General features: G+C 41.5%; 1 protein-coding gene across 1 annotated transcript; it reads left to right on the forward strand.

The window, feature by feature from the left end:
• The first annotated feature begins 18 nt into the window (after positions 1-18).
• Positions 19-16,028, forward strand: cacna1fa (calcium channel, voltage-dependent, L type, alpha 1F subunit a). Its single transcript, XM_075475121.1, has 42 exons — positions 19-165; positions 264-460; positions 552-655; positions 775-917; positions 1,008-1,076; positions 1,163-1,226; positions 1,311-1,337; positions 2,602-2,762; positions 2,864-3,089; positions 3,192-3,399; positions 3,519-3,639; positions 3,750-3,822; positions 3,966-4,029; positions 4,112-4,169; positions 4,265-4,361; positions 4,437-4,566; positions 4,661-4,720; positions 4,812-4,918; positions 5,084-5,171; positions 5,813-5,920; positions 6,033-6,085; positions 6,178-6,324; positions 6,744-6,945; positions 7,082-7,240; positions 7,331-7,441; positions 7,527-7,610; positions 8,320-8,343; positions 8,485-8,619; positions 8,720-8,785; positions 8,928-9,019; positions 9,251-9,410; positions 10,647-10,774; positions 10,904-11,000; positions 11,091-11,193; positions 11,313-11,414; positions 11,633-11,757; positions 12,458-12,804; positions 12,907-13,128; positions 13,308-13,699; positions 14,419-14,531; positions 14,617-14,949; positions 15,289-16,028. Exons 1-42 carry the CDS (start codon positions 39-41, stop codon positions 15,493-15,495), a joined length of 5,634 nt encoding a protein of 1,877 aa, XP_075331236.1. The 5' UTR covers positions 19-38; the 3' UTR covers positions 15,496-16,028.
• Positions 16,029-18,560: the final 2,532 nt, after the last annotated feature.

Consider the following 18,560-nt stretch of genomic DNA (forward strand, 5'->3'; position numbering starts at 1 on the left):
TTGCCCTGTCAGGTCTACAGATTGTGTTGAACTCCATCATGAAGGCCATGGTCCCCCTCCTCCACATCGGTATGCTTGTCATGTTTGTCATCATAATCTACGCCATCATTGGCTTGGAGCTTTTCATCGGCAGGATGCACAAGACGTGCTACGACACCAGCACAGGTCTCTGCTTATAAAAGATATATAAAAACATATATATTCTATGTTTCACAGATGTGTTGACTCAGTGCCTGTGGGTCTCCTGCTGTTTCCTGCCGCAGGTCTTATGGTGGAGGACGATCCTTCGCCTTGTGCGTTTGCCGGGAACGGCCGCTTTTGTGTCACCAACGGGACCGAGTGCAGGGGCAAGTGGGAGGGCCCCAATGGCGGGATCACAAACTTTGACAACATTTTCTTTGCCATGCTGACAGTTTTTCAGTGTATCACTATGGAGGGGTGGACAGACGTGCTCTACTGGGTACAAGCATGTTTCTGGATTCTCCTTTCCTTGTTTTTCTTTGCCAATCAATAATACTGTGCATGTACTGACTTTCTGTCCTCTTGCATAGATGAACGATGGTATTGGCTTTGAGATTCCATGGATTTACTTTGTGTCCTTAGTCATCTTTGGGTCTTTTTTCATTATCAATCTCGTATTGGGTGTGTTGAGCGGGTGAGTAGTCACCGCGCTGCAGGCTTCAACTTTCCGCAGATTCAACAACAAACAAAGCTTGTAAAAATGAACCCTCACGTGTGTGTCTGTTGACATTCTGCACTTATTCATGTGCACAGAGAGTTCTCTAAAGAAAGAGAGAAGGCCGTGGCGCGTGGTGAGCTGCAGAAAGCGCAGGAGAGCAAGCAGATGGAGGAGGACATGATAGGCTACATGGACTGGCTCATAGAAGCTGAGGATGTGGATGAAGAAGGAAACAAACGTTAGCCAAATGCACATTCACACTGATATACTGTACGCTGTGCATGTAGAATTTCATTTCTAAGTTATTTGCCTCTGGGTGTCTTTGAAGGAGCTGCAATTGCAAAGAAAAAGATGATGAAGAAGTTCGGCTGGTACAAGCGCAGTGAGGATGGAGGAGGTATGACAGCTGACACTGTTGCTGTTGTGTCTGTTTATTTCATATCATGCTGTCTTACAGCCAGCGCCTATGTGTGTGTTCAACAGAGTCGGACTCTGATGATGACATCGCATACCTTGATGATGACAATGGCTTCTGTGCTAACCTCATGTAAGGCAACAGACAAGCGACAACATTGTTGTAGGAGTTTGTGTTATATTAAAACCCTCATCTCTCATTTTCTTTCTCTTCTAGGGCAAAGATGATGGCCAATAGCTTCTGGTGAGACATTTTTGACATAATTTGATGCTTATTGAACACTAGGCTAAGAGCAGTCAGCTTTCATGGAACTGGTTTGTTAGTTGTATGATCGTATCGTTCATAAAATTTGACTGTGTCAATCAACGTGGTGCTGTTTTTTGACTGAATCTACATTTCAAGACCAGAAAAAAACACTTTTTTTTCGGTTTAATAAATTTAGGGGAGAATCATCACCGAGCTGGTTAAATAAGATGTGTTACAGAATGTTATATCCAAAAGATAGAGATCTTCTTGAAATGTACTGTAAGAATAGACAGTTGACTTCTGTGATCATGTGATACCAAAAGGACTAGAAGAAATTTGTAAGTGCCACATTTTTTAGAAGATAGATAGGTGTGGTATGAATAAAAGGTATGGTTTTAAAATGTAACAGCTGATTGCTGTGGGACGATACTGAAGCCCTTTTCCAGTTTACTATTGTACATTCAGACCAGCCCTATTTTCTGAAAAGATTTCCACTTGGAAAACAAAATAAGAGCAAAATGTACAACCTTGTGCTCCACTGATAACAGACACTTGGAGACTTCTCATTCTTAACACGAGCCCCGAGTGAGATAGGAAATTCAATAAAATAATCAATACACCTCTAAACAAGAAGTCTTTAGATACTGATTTCACTGAAACTTATTTAAAAATTCTCAAATGCAACTCTCACAATTTCGATGCCTGAATGAACAAATGATACATCCATTTGTTTGTCTAAGTAGTGAAAGATGGGGGCTTCTCCAAATGTTCCACACTTAGTAACCTTAAAAACATTGTGCTGCATGTGTTTCTTTGGACATATATGATCTGGTCCAGTCCATTGGGTCAGTACTGAGGCATAAAGCGACTTGTCACATATATAATTTGGTCATGAACAAAATCACCGGGTATGAATGAATAAATGACTCCATGGCAGTCTGCCTGACCACATTACAGTATGTAATACATGTAAAAGTCCCAGTTAGATCCTGAAAACACACTTGGAACTTAATTAGAGGCTGATTGTTGGCCAGACCTCCTAAAAAAAACAAAAAACAGAGAAGCCGAATGTTCACTGACTTAATCACAAAGGAAATTTGAAATGGAGTATGTATTTTCCTTTTTCTTCTTTTAAGCTTTTTTTTTTGCATAACTGTGAATGAAACAAACCCTGACAACACAAGAACCGTATTTATTACGACAGCTTTTTCCTCCAGATTCAAGCCTACATTTAAGTATCTATTTCCGGTCTTTTTTTTAGTGACCAGCTGTGCCAGCTGAATCATACTTTAAGAAAGAACTGCCGCATTGCAGTCAAGACCAATAACTTCTACTGGTTGGTGCTGCTGCTGGTGTTTCTCAACACTGTGGCGAGTGCCTCCGAGCATTACGGACAGCCAAAATGGCTCACAGAAATGCAAGGTAGTAAATGACCCACTTTAAATCATTTTACTCTCCACGGTCCTGACCCCAAACATCTTTGATTCACAAGGGATCACTCATATGACTTCTCTGTCCCTCAGAGCGAGCTAATAAGGTCCTGCTGATGCTCTTCACTCTGGAGATGTCGATGAAGATGTACGCCTTTGGTCTTCAGATCTATTTCATTGCGCTGTTCAACCGCTTTGATTGCTTTGTGGTGTGTGGTGGCATTCTGGAGACGATGCTTGTCGAGATGGAAGTCATCCCGCCCATCGGCATCGCTGTGCTGCGCTGCATCCGACTGCTCAGGATATTCAAGATGACTCGGTGATTAATGGCAGGGCTCCATAAAGAACTCAGCAGAAGATCCACTCCGTCGGGTCTAATTTCATTACCTAACGTGTTTCCATGCCCTGTCTTCATTGCTAGGCACTGGGCTGCCCTCTCTGATCTGGTCACGTCATTGCTTAACTCCATGAAAGCTATCTGCTCCCTTCTGCTCCTGCTCTTCCTCTTCCTCATCATCTTCGCTTTGCTGGGGATGCAGTTGTTTGGAGGCAAATTTAATTTTGATGAGACTCAGATGAAGAGAAGCACCTTTGACTCGTTCCCTCAGGCTCTGCTCACGTGTTTCCAGGTGAAATATATCCTCAAAACATCTCAAATAACCTCATGTTAGGTCATTGATGAGAAGTCCCCCCTCTCTGTTGGTCTCATTTTGTCTTGTCATTAATCTTGGATGTCATTTTGCTGCAGATCCTCACCGGAGAGGACTGGAACGCTGTTATGTACGATGGTATCATGGCATACGGAGGGCCCATCTTCCCTAACATGGTGGTTTGCATCTACTTTGTCATCCTCTTTGTCTGTGGTAACTGTATCCTTTTCAGAAAAGTGAATGGCCCACATTACAGCTCATTTGCCCTTACTGTCTCAGCAATTGAGAAAAAAAAAAGGAACAAATCTGAATCCTTAATTTGTCATCAGACATCCTGCTCAATGTCTTCTTGGCTATCGCTGTGGACAATTTGGCAGGAGGAGGTGGAAAGACAGAAGTCGAGTAAGTTGTTGCGAGCAGCAGCATCAGGCACATTAATAAGCCTTTCATCACATTGTTTTCTGTTGCATTTACACTGATACACTGATCCTTGTATGCATTTTATTTCAAGCGCAACGTCAGTTTACTGATTTCTGTTTATTCAGAGAGAAAAAGGATGAAGAAGAGGATTGGGATGAGGATGAAGAGAAAGAGGATGAGGATGCAGGGGTAATTTGTTTTTGGGGTTTTTCTGTGCCAAATTGGTTATTTACGTTAAATGACAAGAGCTGATCTTTTCTTTTGAGCGTAGAACGAAGAGGATGACTGGCAGGAAAACGAGGAGCTGAGAGCCATCGAGGGACTCGAGGGTGAGTGTGATGGACATCCGGCCCGGCAGGAGAAACATTAGCCATGCAGATTGAGACAGATTAAAACGGTCTGTTGTGTCTGCTCTTTATTGAAGGAGTTGCTCCATTAAAGCCAGAATTCTCAGGGCCCAAAGAAAAGATTGTACCAATACCTGACGGAAGCTCCTTCTTCCTTCTTGGAAAGAAAAACTGGTAATTTCAAATGATGCACATTAACGGGAATCACAGAGGCTGTGTGACTTCATTCTCAATCTCTTCATTCTTCAGTTTACGAGTTGCCTGCCACAACTTCATTCACCACCCCTACTTCACCAACTTCATCCTCGTCTTCATCATCCTCAGTAGCATTTCATTGGCTGCTGAGGATCCAATCATGTCCCACTCGTTCAGGAATATTGTAAGGCTCTCTCAGACAGGCAGTCTCATTTCCCATCATATTTTTCAATTCTTAACCCTTGACTGAAAACTGAACTGCCTCCTGTCATCCTCAGGTGCTGGGATATGCTGATTATGTTTTCACTTCAGTTTTTACTGTGGAGATTGTACTAAAGGTAACACTTGGGGTGCCTGGTAGATGAAACTGAGGTGTATTAGGGTGTAAAGCTCAACCTTTCTAATCTTCACTCCCTCATTCACGTTTAGATGACTGTTTACGGAGCTTTTCTGCACTCGGGCTCCTTCTGCAGAAATGCCTTCAACCTTCTTGACCTGCTGGTCGTTGGCGTGTCGCTCGCATCTTTCTTCCTACAGTGAGTAGATATCTGTGTGACAGTCGCTGTTTTTCCTGCAGTATGTGAGCGGTGAACAGCATAGATTTAAAAAAAAAAAAAAAAGGATATCATTCTGTTTCCCAGTCTTGTCCAACAATATGTTGGCTTGCTTGTTTTCTGAATCATTTACACTGTTGCTTTCAGTTCAAGTGCGATCTCTGTGGTGAAGATTCTCAGAGTACTTCGAGTCCTCAGGCCTCTTCGAGCCATCAACAGAGCCAAGGGACTAAAGGTAAGCAGCTCTGCTCCAACAACGTTGGATAGAATGTACATAAACACGGAGCATTAGTAACATACAGCTCTGCAGTGACAATCACTGCACGGGCTCCGTAACACGTCTGAAAAACCAGTCAGTGAACACTGTTAAAAGGAGAAGAAACGCTCAGATGGACTAACAAAATCTCAGATTCTTAGTGGAATTCATCAACAAATGCATCCTCCAGGCTAAAGAAGAGATATAACAATTGGACCACCATTCAGCATACAGTTCAGCCGGTATCTGTGATGGTATAGGGATGTGGCCCAACGGAGGCCAAGTTATGTAGTACATGCTGACATCCAGATGTCTTTTTCAGTGAAGGCCTTTTTTATTTCAGTAAAACAAGGAAAAACCTCATTGTGCATCAACAGCATGGCTTTTTAGTAAGAGTCCAGTTGCTAATTGAGTCTGCAGTCCAGACCTTTCACCGGCTGAAAACGTTTGGAGTGTTATGAAACAAAAATGATGGCAAGTTTGATTTGATTTGATTGCAAATCTTAACAGAATCCTAACTTTTTTTTAAAAAATCAAAGATGCACATCAGTGCTTTTGATCTGTTGGTATCGTCTTGTCGCTTTTCGGACACATTTGTTTTGTTTTGTCAATCTTTACAGAATGTGGTGCAGTGTGTGTTTGTGGCCATTCGCACCATCGGGAACATCTTGATCGTCACAACGCTCCTCCAGTTCATGTTCGCTTGTATTGGAGTGCAGCTTTTCAAGGTGCATGGTCACACTTTCAGCCTTTTGATTTTCCTGTGCTTATTTGTGGTGAAAAGGAAAGTTACCCGTCGTTGTTGTTAACGGCACATCTCCTTTTTGTTGGATATCATAGGGCAGATTCTTCAGCTGCACAGATGAGGCTAAACACAATCCTGATGAGTGCAAGTCAGTTTTTTTTCATTCGTACAATATAAAGCCCAAGTAATATCCCAACGTGCCGTTTATGTAATAAAAGCTAAGTGTGTTTCTGATTTCAGGGGAACGTTTGTGGTCTACAAAGACGGGGATATGAACCATCCCATGGTCAAAGAGAGGGTTTGGGAAAACAGCGATTTTAACTTTGACAATGTGCTGATGGGCATGTTGGCTTTGTTCACCGTGTCAACGTTTGAAGGCTGGCCACAGTGAGTATGCACTTTGTGTTCTTAAATGCAAAGCTTGAGGCTAGCTTGACTACTTTTTTTTTCAATGTTTACATTTCCAATGTAAGTCTGCCTCATGTCTCTGTATTGTCTGTCCTCCGTGAAATAAATCAACAAATAAATGTAAAAAAAAGTTTTAAGTACCTGTAATTATTACAATTTTTTTTTTGTCATTTGTCTTTATATTTCTGCATTTATTTAGGTATCTTTGTGTATATTTCCCGATTTATTTGTTTTTCTTTTAGAGATTTGTCTTTTTTTTGTCACACCTATCATTCCATAACAACCTAAGTCAAATCTAGAATATTGGCAGTTTTTTTTAACATCTACATTCTTTAAATCAATCTTTGTCCAACATCTTGTCCTCATGTTTGTGGGATTCTTTTTTTCCCCCTGTAAAGGCTTCTGTACCGGGCGGTGGATGCCCATGCTATAAACCGTGGCCCTATTTACAACAACCGAGTGGAGATCTCCATCTTTTTCATCATCTACATCATCATAATCGCCTTCTTCATGATGAACATATTTGTGGGTTTTGTCATCATCACATTTCGAGAGCAGGGAGAGGCCGAGTTCAAAAACTGTGAACTCAACAAAAATCAAGTAATTATTTTTCCTAAAGAAAAGGTTGATTTTTTTTTATTATTCTAGTCTTGCTGCGTGAACTTAAATGAGCAGAAGCGCTTTGTCATTGTTTCAGACTGAACGCTGTTTTTTTTCTCTCTTCCACCCTACCCAGCGTCAGTGTGTGTATTACACCCTGAAAGCTCAGCCCATTAAAATCTACATTCCGAAAAACCCGTCCCAGCTCAAATTCTGGAGAATCATTAACTCCAGCCAGTTTGAGTACATCATGTTTGTGCTGATTCTGGGGAACACTCTCACTCTGGCTATTCAGGTGCAACCTCTTTCAAATCTCTCATAAAAACACAGAAAGATTCCTCTTGCTTCAGTGTGATAATGTGAGCTTTTGTGTTGTCTCGCGCAGCATTACGAGCAGTCGAAACTTTTCACCTCCGTCATGGACATCCTCAACATGATCTTCACTGTGGTTTTCACTTTTGAGATGATGATCAAGCTGATGGCTCTGCGGGCTCATGTGAGGTTTAAATCTTTGAGAAATCACATTCGCCACGATCCTTACTCTGTGTGTTGTTGACCGTTTGATTGTTTCATCCGTGCAGCATTATTTCATTGATCCTTGGAATTCATTCGATGCGTTGATCGTGGTGGGGAGCGTGTTAGATATCGCAGTGTCAGAGTTGAGTGTAAGTTTGCTTCCAATTACGTTTCCAGAGGCCAAAAAAAGTGAAAAGTCTATAATGTGTTGCAGTGTTTCCTCTAGTTTGTCTCCAATGCTTTAAAGTATCTTAATGAATTCAGCATTTTACGCAACTGACACATGCTGTTCAGCAAGAGCCTGTAGCTACACTTGAAAAGTACCATTTCTGAGTTAAAACTGGTGTAAAAGCTGTGATTTTAGAGTCTTTACAGGCAAGTAGCTCAGGGGCCTTCTTGGTTATGACAGTTTAGCAACAACAATTTTTGAACTGTTATTAAGAAAATGGTTTTCTTGATAACTTGATCGTTTAATCCAGGAGGTTTAAGCCTGAAGTAATTTCATTGTGCTGTTTAGAGGTTTTAGCAGTCAACTCACACATGGTGGATAGCTTAGGCCAATTCAAATGAATATGATGAAAGTTCTAATGCCTTTTAAACAAACTTGCCGTATATAAACAAATAAAAATCGATATATTACGAAGCCATCCAGTTGGTTTATTCCTTCACCAGTCTCAGTTCATTTGTGTTCTTGAAATAAGTGTACATACTCAAAACACAAAACCAAGTTCGCCGGAGAATATTTTTAATGTCCTGGCTGTTTGATGTCAGAAGTGAAACCATTTGTGTTTAACGGTTTGTCCATTTCTCTCCTCCCGCCTCTCTCTCTGTTGTTAACGGCCTTAATCAATGATCCAGGGAGGTGGTGGTGGCCATGGCGAGGTGAGAGATGAGGATTGTGTTTTAGGATTGATAGATTCTCAAAGCCTATTTCAGTTTTCATATTTGCAATTACTGTGGAGTTTACACTTCTTGTCGAATAGGATATAGCTTTATGTTTACTTAAATATATTTTTGTTCTAGGCTGCCGGGAAAGGGGAATCTGGAAAAGTGTCCATCACGTTCTTCCGTTTATTCCGAGTGTTGAGGTTGGTTAAACTGCTCAGCAAAGGAGAAGGCATTCGAACTCTTCTCTGGACTTTTGTCAAATCCCTGCAGGTCAGTGAGTACAGTAAAGTGTTCAATACAGAATGTTCTTGTGACAGTTTTCTAATCAACAGCTCTTCTGCTGCTGCATTCTTAACTTTCGTCTGTTTAGGCTTTGCCTTATGTTGGCCTCCTCATCGCTATGATCTTTTTCATCTATGCTGTGATCGGCATGCAGGTGAGTGTTAGTAAGCGTGGATGGTTGTTTAACAATGATAAACAGAACTGTATTAATCACAGTGTTCCCGATGTTATTATCAAATTGTTCCTCAGGTCCCTCTTATGTTTTTCATCAAGTTTTCCTTCTGTAATCCCTCCAGATGTTTGGGAAAGTGGCCGTCGATGACGACACACACATCAACAGAAACTGCAACTTCCAGACTTTCTTCATGGCTGTCCTGGCCCTCTTTAGGTGAGCCATATGCTAAATATGTTTCTATTAGAACATTTTGTTCTTTCTTCAGATTATGTTATGTTTATCTGAAGCAGGCATTTTGCATTCATGGGAGCTTTTCTGTTACGGAAACCAAGTTATTCCCTGACACGAAAATTCTTCCCGTCAGAAACGCGAAAAAGGTCAAAAGGTTTATCTGTCTTTGTAAAAGTTAAATGTGATTGAAAGCACAGCTCTGTGTCGTTGTAGGTGTGCCACTGGAGAGCAGTGGCAGGAGATCATGTTGGCAGCTCTGCCTGGCAGACGCTGTGACCCACAAGCTGACGTTGAGCCTGGTGAAGAGTTCACCTGTGGCAGCAATTTGGCCTACCTTTACTTCATCAGCTTCTTTATGCTCTGCGCTTACCTGGTGAGTGACGCCATGGAGGATTAAGGCCAATTTGTTCTTTTATTAATCACTTCCCTATCAGATAGTTTGCTGTAAAACGCAGGTCCTCTTTAGATTATAGCCTCTAAATTTAGACATAATTAATTCAAACCCGTGTTTTACAGGCTATTAGATCAAATGGAATTAAGGTCAGATGAAAGTAGAGAGGATAATATGACAACAACAGCTTACCTCCAGTATTAAGAGTTTACTCCCAGCTCTTTAAAACCTACATCACTGGATTTTATTGATACATACAGCTCGCTTGCATAAAATTTAAATAAGCGCGAAAAAAATACTTTGGTCACAGTTGCTTGGTCCTTGTGCTATTTTTAGATATAGAATGTGTCAAATGAAGGGGACTTTATTCCCAGAGAACTGGCCATCAAGTCACCAAGTGGAACCCTTTGTGGATTCTGTTGCTCAAAACTTGTTTTGTAGACAGTAAATAATGGGAAATGTGGGGAAATGCATCACAGTGTTACAGATTACTTGAAACACTAATGTTAACAGTTCCTTATAATGAAATATGCGATTCAAAGGGAATATATGCCAGGTACAAATGGCACTTCAAAGAAACAGTTGAAAATGCATGTTTGAAATATAGACTTCAACCCTTTTCCTCAACATGGAGCATCACATACATGATGCTGTCCACGTATGGATTCAAAGATATCCATTTAATCTCGTCATTAATTCAACCATTTTTTTTTTATCATCAGTTGTTTCCTCAATCATCAACAGATATGTACAACAGTGTCCAGACTCATGTTCAGTCAGTCTGCTCATGTGCGTCCTACTTTTCTTCAGTGGTTTCTTCTCTTGTGGACGGCTGCCATCCATCACACTGTGTGTGGTCTTTGACCCTTAGCAGAGCCACTCAAACACATCTGGTGGCAAAAATAGAGCAGCAGACCTGTGACCGGCACCGTCTTTCTATATTCACAGCACCGGGTGGACTGCTTATAATCACTCTTTGTGAATGACCATTCTCATTAGCTAATGCATCGAAGAAGCAAAGAGCACAGCAAAAATACTCTCTGATTTATCTTTGTCAGGAGATTAATGTAATTCTTTTATTTCACTTTATTGCTCCCCTTAACACACTGATACCGTGCTGTATCAGTACCACTCTACACTTTCTTATTAGAAACTCTCAGGTTCTAGTGATTTTGCCTGTGTTTAAGTACGGTAACCTGTTTTTCTTTTTTCTCCCAGATTATCAACTTGTTCATTGCTGTCATCATGGACAACTTTGAGTATCTCACCAGAGACTGGACCGTGCTCGGCACTCACCACCTCGATGAGTTTAAGAGAGTTTGGTCTGACTACGATCCAGAGGCCACGTATGACTTTATTTTTTCTCATTCTCTTCTGGCTTCTCTGTGCTTAGGTTTCCTGCCCTAGTTCCGCCTCACTGTTTCCAAAATAGACCTATCTGTCAGATCAGTTATGTGTTTCTCTGCCTCTTGCAGCGGTCGTATTAAGCACATCGATGTAGTCACTATGTTACGCAGGATTCAGCCACCTCTTGGTTTTGGAAAGCTATGCCCTCATCGTGTTGCTTGTAAAGTAAGTTGGCACACATTCACTGATGCACACTTGAAGTTGGTAGAGGGAATAAACAGATCTGCCATTGTCTGCTTCATCTTGTCCTCTCAGAGACTGGTTGCTATGAATGTCCCACTGCACCCTGACGGGACAGTCACCTTCAGCGCTACTCTGTTCGCTCTTGTTCGAACCTCACTCAAGATCAAGACTGAAGGTCACACCCTCTTCATGTACACAAACACAAGTTCAAGCAGAATCTTTGTACTTGCGTGAGGCTCGGGGATTTAAAAGTGTCGTTTTCATTGGAGGATCTGTTGTTTGTCGCCCACTCAGGTCCCATTGATCAGCAGAACGAGGAGCTGAAAATCATAATTAAGAAGCTCTGGAAGCGCACAAAGCCTAAATTCATTGATGAAATTATTCCGCCCCCTAGAGGTAAATCACAAGACTGCAAAGCTGTGTGCTGTGTGCTGTGAGGAAAAGTAAAGAAACCTTTATAACAGTAAACATTAAATGAAGTGGTAGAATTATGTGCCTAAGAATAAAGAATAAGTTTGCTTATCCAAGGGAATTTGTACAATACTGGAATTCATTCAGCAACCATGTTTTCTTTTCTTTTCTTTTTCTAACATCACACTTTTTTTACTCCCCAGGGGATGAGGTGACTTGTGGGAAGGTTTACGCCAGCTTCTTGATTCAAGACTACTTCAAAAAGTTCCGCAAGAGAAAAGAGAGGGAGAGGAAATCCAAGAGGAAGGACAAGGCAGCTGCCCTGCAGGTAGTTTTTTGCCAACTTTAAAGATCCATACTGATGTGTTTTATGATCAAGGAAACCAGTGCTCTGGATGTGATTTTAATTTTTAAACAAAGGAAAAAAATACATAGCAAGTTCAGCTTACTGTATTCATTCTCTATGTGCACTGTTCGGGGTTTTCACAACACACCTGAGTAAGTTGAGTATTGAACTATGTTTGCCGGTCAGAGTAGTCGTTTCGTAACAAAATCAAAAGCTCTCATGTGGACAAGGAATCCCAATTTTCTATACATTTCATATTTTGGTCTGACATGTAGATACTATAGCTAGACATCCAGTGTTTCATAATACACCTTTGTTACATAACATGTAGGGGGAGTCATTGCCAGAAAGGTGGTATAATGTCCGCTGCCATGTTTTCATCGGAGTAAAATCCCATGAAAGTGAGAGTTGTGTTTTTTGTCAGTTGTTGTCCTGTCATGTTGTACCACATGTTTGTACAGTAAACAAGAAAGGACAAAGCAAACCAAAAACAGTCTCCAGAAGAGAATTTTCATTATTTCATTACTATTTAGTTTTTTTTGCATTTTTAACTGCCTTGTAACAGGAGGTTGTGGCTTACACTAATCCGTTGGTTGCAGTGCATTTCTTCTCTGCGAGATGTTGAAAAAAACCTTCTTCTAAAGAACTTCTTCTTGTGTTTTGTGTTTGTTTGTTTTTTTAGCAAGGGCTGCGGACGCTGCAGGACCTGGCTCCAGAGATGCGTCTGGCGATGGCCTGTGACCTGGAAGATGAAGAGGCCATAGAGGGGGAGATGACAGGTGATGACATATTTGGCAGTGAAGTTGGAACTTCAGCGAACCCCACGCCTGCGAGCACACCGATGCCACCGATAGACATGCTGGTGGAGCAGACAGCTGTTATGATTGAGCCTGAGCCCAAGCTCGCCAACGGGGGAGTGATCACCAAGCAGGTGATGGGCTTGCAGGAGCATGAGAAACCAGGATCAGAGCATGCCGGCGTCAGCATTGTAACAGAGCAGCCTGTGAGCTCTGAACCCCTACCTATCAGGTACTGTGTTACAAGTAAATCTATGTATTACTAAAATAATCTTTAAAACATGTCGTGACTTCTTCCCCGGCTTGCCTTATTTCTACTGTACCTTACAAACAGGGTGGACTTCATCTGTGAATCTCCTCTTCCTCCACCTCCGGAGATGTCAGAAAGAGGAGTAATGGCAGCTGAAGAAGCAGTCTATGCAGCTGAAGAAGCTGTCAATGCAACTGAAGAAGCTGTCAATGCAACTGAAGAAGCTGTCAATGCGGCTGCAGAGGAATTGGCTGAGCAGTTTTACAGCAACGAGCTTAATGCTGCAAGCCTAGCGTCAGTAGATCAGTAAGAAATTCTGAAGATATTTAGCTGATAGAGTATATGCTGTATGTCATTTAGATGCATGATTTAAAATTTTAAGAAATATGTGTTTTGAAAAGCCAAAGCCAGGAAACTGTAGATAAATACAAAGACTAGAAAGAAGAGGAATTTGCATTCAGTTTTTTGTCCTTTCAATCTTACAGGTATGTGTATCCTGACGCTGTGTCATCTTTACCAACTGACACGGGCTTCAATGGCCAGATGTTGGACGGAACCAGCAGCGTTGGAGAAATACCCTACGATACTCATGATGCTAATGGCTTTGTTAGCAACGGTTACAGTGAAGACAACATGAATGGTGGCAGTGCTGCTGTAAGTCCCACTCCCTACACCCCCAATGAATATAACGGGAATGGATACGCAGGCTACCATGAAAATGGCAGCATCATCAGCATGAACGGTAATGGGAGTACAGTGAACGGCAGCACTGTCGGCGGTTACAATGGGAACGGATACAACGGAAACGGGTACAATGGAAGCGAGAACGGTGCTGCGCAGTTTGTCAGGAGACGGCTACTTCCTGCCATACCAAGAGGTAAGACGCTTACAATCATGGGATTCACGTGACTGCTTCATTTTTCACACAGAATAAAATTAACAATCAAAACCTTTTAAAATTTTCAATTGTTAAAGTAATTTTTTAGCAAAAAAAATATGGACAAGTGATGGGTGTGTTCGCAGCTTTCAGATGTTTTATGGAAGAAATAATTAATGGAATGTTTCACACCAGCACTCAAATAACACCAGAGAGGAACATATTTCCTAATCTGTCCCAGACTGGATTGTACAGTCTTTTTTTTTTTCTTTCTAACCCTCAAAATAATGAGAAGGCCTCTATTACAGAATCAGAAACAGTGATGGAAAGTGTACTTAGAAGATTTATTGATTTTGCATTAACTTAAATGCTGTTGGGCTCGCAGTGAGGCAGACCATTAAATTAGCTGAATAAAATTCTAATAAGAAGAAAACACAGATGGACTGTGCTGTAAAATAGCATAATAGTTTTGGTAGTTACAGATCATGGAGAAGTCAAACGTAAATGCTCAAAATTGGATTAACAAAAGAGGACAGCAGGCAACAGCCAAACTTTCCCTGAGTGCCAGTTTGTGAGCACACTTCATCACACCTTCAATCGGTACTTAGAGAGGAAATTATTTTGGTCTGCAACTCATTTTTGCTCTCATGCCTCCTTGTGAGTTAATGTAGCCCTGCGTTCAGACAAGTTTAATAACGTCCACCTGCTCATTGTTTCAGGTCATACCCCTGCCTTTAACTTCCAGTGTCTGAAGCCGCAGAGCAGCGTGGATAACCTTCCCGTCCCTGGAAACTATCACGGGAACACATCTCCAACCAGATCTCGTCTGCAGGTGAACTGCCAGCAAACGAGCGCTCGGAATGTTGGTGTTTCTCATCTTGCTTCACTGTCACTCATCTTTTGCTGTGCTCTGTCAGATCCAGCACAGCCTGGACTCGCGGCCCAGCAGTGTGTCTTCCATGTCTTCTGCCTCCTGGGCGAACACAGCAGCAGCTGGCACCACTCCTCTGCCAGGAATAATTGCCCCCTCTGGCCGCAGGGGCAAGCTCATCTACACCCCTATGATCCTGGTGGATGAAGCAAGTGGTGCCACTCAGCCGATATGGAGCGACGGCTCTGCCAGCCTTCCAGCAGGAAGGCGTCCAGGCTGGTACCCTGGTCAGACCAGGACCTTCACCAGTGTGAGGATGCCACCCTCTGTCAACCAGGGCTTTGTAGACAAAGGCAGCGCAGACAGCCTGGTCGAGTCGGTGAGTTATCGTGGAGCAGGAGATTTTTGTGAATCAGAGATCCAGGGCAGGCACAATTTATAGTAATTAGAATAGATTTTACTAAGAACAAAGACTGTATTATCTAATCTGTCACTTACAATGTCTCCTTATTCTCATTGGAAAGGGAACTTTTTGGGTTTATAATGAATACAGGCAACGACTAAAGCAAATAAAAACTAATTCAGTGTTCATACTGGCACCGAAAATTGTGAGACTTTTAATTAAGATACTTGGACACCACTACTGTAATATATAATATATTGTAACATAATCCTGTCTGACCTCCTTGTTTTTCTGATTTATTTCTGGCAACAACAGATCTTGATCTCCGAGGGTCTCGGTGTCTACGCGAGGGACCAAAAGTTTGTGAACTTTGCCAAGCGGGAAATAGCCGAAGCCTGTCACATGAGCCTGGATGAAATGGAGAACGCTGCTGCCGACCTGATAGTACGCGGAGCCAGTCAGTCACTTTCCCGCTTCGAGAACGAACTGGCCGACGAAATGAACTGCGTGATTTCTTACTGAGATCAGCAAACCTCAAATTAGGAAGTTTACGGGTGAAAAATAATCTAAACTCTTATGTGGTGTGTGTTTACATCGGCTGTGAGGAAAGAAAACATCCTGCAAGGGAGACGCCACTTTGTCTTCAGACATACCGAGTATGATATACTACTATTTGTGAATGCCAAAACACACACACACACTGATCTTAAAGAGCATGTGTAACTCCCTCTGAAGTGATAAGGACTTTGTGTTTTGCAGAGGAGCCTGCTGAGTGTGACAGCAAACCGTGGCTCTTAGCTTCAGTATGACAAAGGGCCGCTTTTTGTGTGCTCAGTTGCAGTTAAGTCAAATAAACTGTAAGAATATGCTGTAGATCAGTAAAACATCTCCTTTAAACACAGTTGATGAGATCCAACTATTATTATGTATTATATTTCAGAGAAATATTTAAATTGAATTAAATATCCTCTAAGATTCAACCTGCGAACTTGTAGCGAAATTGTCTAAAATATGTTTTTTGATGAAAGAGACTGTTGGGTTGGGTGACTGTACAATGTGCACAAATAAAATCTTTTCTCATATGTTTAGTAGTTACCCATCTTGTGCAGTATACGGTTCGTTCCACCACAGTGAGCTTCACCTGAAAGGCTTTTTAATTTTTTTTGTTTAAAAAAAACGGATGTTAAAAAAAAACGCAGTAAAATGGAATCAGTGAATTATATAATCAGCAATTAATGAAGCGGCAGATGGGCAACATCTGGGTTTCACTTCCCTTCTTTAAAGAAAAGACGCATGCAAAACAATAAGCCGTGTGTTGTTCCTGCGCATTGTTGCAAAAAAGGAGACATTACATTTCTGTAAATGCAGATTAAGAAGTTGTTTCCTATTTCTATCTAAATTCATAGCAATGTTCAGGCAGGTGACCGAAACCAGTAATCAAAGATGCAGAGATGCTTTCGATTGGACTATTCAGTCTTTTTTCTCTATTGGGCATAATGAGCAGGTCAAGGACACTTGACCGGGGGTAGACACCGACCTCCCTATTGGAAAGCAGCAGAGAAAGCAACAAAGAAGAAGAAACACTAACTGATGATTGACAAGTGCAACTCAGTTATGGGATATGAAGGGGGGCATAAGAGGGTCATAAGAGGGATAAGAGGGGCACCTGAGCCAGCCAGCTTTAACCAAAGTTAAACGTTTTATCAACCTTAGAGAGCATCATCTTCCTAAACTTGAAAACAGGTACCACAGGAGGAGTCCAAATGCTTTCCTTGTTTGGTAACCACAAATAAACCCTAGAGTGAAGCTCTCTGTTCGAAGCGTATAGTGCAATAACGTCCTTAACATACAGCAAAGCTTGGCCGTTAATGTCCGTCCATGTAAGAAGAAGAATTTGAAAGAGAGATGAAGAAATTGGAGAAAAATTATGTCTCCTGCCAGTTCCCATCTGAAGCACTTTGAATCGGCAGGAGGCTTTTCTGGGAGTCATTGGGACATCTGGATAAAAGGAAATGAATTATTTTCTAAATCACCTTGAGACAGGATGTTCCTAGCTTTTGACAATATCTTGAAATAACTTCCATACAGTAGGACTGGAGGCCCAGGCAATGCAATCCAAAATCTTTGAGTATCACTTTGGGTTTCAAATTTAACTTGTTTTTTTCTTTTCTTTTGTATAAAAAGTAGAAAGTTACAAGTCATCCAAGTCTCTGCATTTTTGAGACATGCTTGTAGTTGTACTGAATACATTTTTTCTTGGCACCTCAGATAGTTATCTGCGGAGCAAGGACGGTTCATGTCGCCACTGCTCGAAGGAATCACTGACAGAATACCCCCTAGACCTCCAGAAACTAATTTGTCGGGGCAGAGAAACCATTGTTAAGATAAAACCATTTTAATCGATCGGAAAAACTTGATCTGAACCAGACTAGAATAGTTCTTTTACTCCCAACGACATGTTCCCGTTTCTGTCCAGAGTTTGTGGGGAATATCCACAGGGATCTAAGAGGACAGGTATGCCATGCCGATGAATTTTATTGTCTTTATTGTTTTAATATTGTAATCGTTTATTATTGTTTTCATATTGTTCTTATGTTTTATGTCTTGTACTTTGTGTTGTTATTCATGTACAGCACTTTGTTTCAGCCACGGCTGTTTTTAAAGGGCTTTATAAATAAAGTTGAGTTGAGTTCACTGTGTGAGCCAATGAGAAGACTGTTCAACGGTAACCAGTGCTCCATTCTCTACAGAAACCATTCTTATGCAAATAGTCACATAAATGATTTGCAAAACAAAGCATTTAAAGATCTATTGCTTACATCACTGAAACATTTGCATCATGTTGTTAACAAACAGTTCCAAGGAGAAAAGATATCAGCAATGATCTTGTTGCAATGATGCTAATGTTGCGGCCCATAAATCTGGGAAGGGTTATAAGGCCATTTCCAAACAATGTGATGGTCACCTTTCAACAGAGAGAAAAATTATTTTCAAGTGCAAAACATACAAGACAGCTTTTAATCTTACCGGGAGTTGACGCCCGAGCATTGTTCACCTTAAATTCAGACCGTACAAAGCTACATCTCAAACTCTACAGGCTTCACTTAGCATGTTAAATGTTTAAGTTCACGACAGTAGGATTAGAAAAAGACTGAACTAAATTTGTTTAGAATAGTTGCACAGGAGATAGCCTCTTTACACTCAAAAGAACATAGCAGCACAGCTAAGGTTTGTAAAGTTACCTCTGAACAAACCACAAGACCTCTGGAACAATGTCCTTTGGACAGACCAGACCAAAGTGGAGATGTCTGGTCAGAATGCACAGCAGCACGTTTGTGGAAAACCAAACATGGCATATCAGCACAAACACCTCATGCCAGCTGTCAAGCACGGTGGAGGAGGGCTGATGATTTGGGCTATTTTTGCAGCCACAAGAACTTGGAAACCTTGCAGTCACTGAGTGCACCATGAACTCCTCTGTATACCAAAGTATTCTAGAGTCAAATGTGAGGCCATCTGTTCGACAGCTAAAGCTTGGCTGAAACTGGGTCATGCAACAACAATGATCCCAAGAACACCAGCAAATC

Source organism: Odontesthes bonariensis, chromosome 10 (genome assembly GCF_027942865.1).
Source record: "Odontesthes bonariensis isolate fOdoBon6 chromosome 10, fOdoBon6.hap1, whole genome shotgun sequence".
Lineage (NCBI taxonomy): Eukaryota > Metazoa > Chordata > Actinopteri > Atheriniformes > Atherinopsidae > Odontesthes > Odontesthes bonariensis.

What these genes read in the sequence shown, in the direction of transcription:
- cacna1fa (XM_075475121.1), top strand. Translation starts at nt 39, where the DNA reads ATGAAGGCCATGGTCCCCCTCCTCCACATCGGTATGCTTGTCATGTTT. An exon ending in GTGGTGGTGGCCATGGCGAG is followed by an intron (nt 8,344 to 8,484) that starts GTGAGAGATGAG and finishes TTTTTGTTCTAG; the next exon opens with GCTGCCGGGAAAGGGGAATC. An exon ending in TTATGCTCTGCGCTTACCTG is followed by an intron (nt 9,411 to 10,646) that starts GTGAGTGACGCC and finishes TTTTTCTCCCAG; the next exon opens with ATTATCAACTTGTTCATTGC.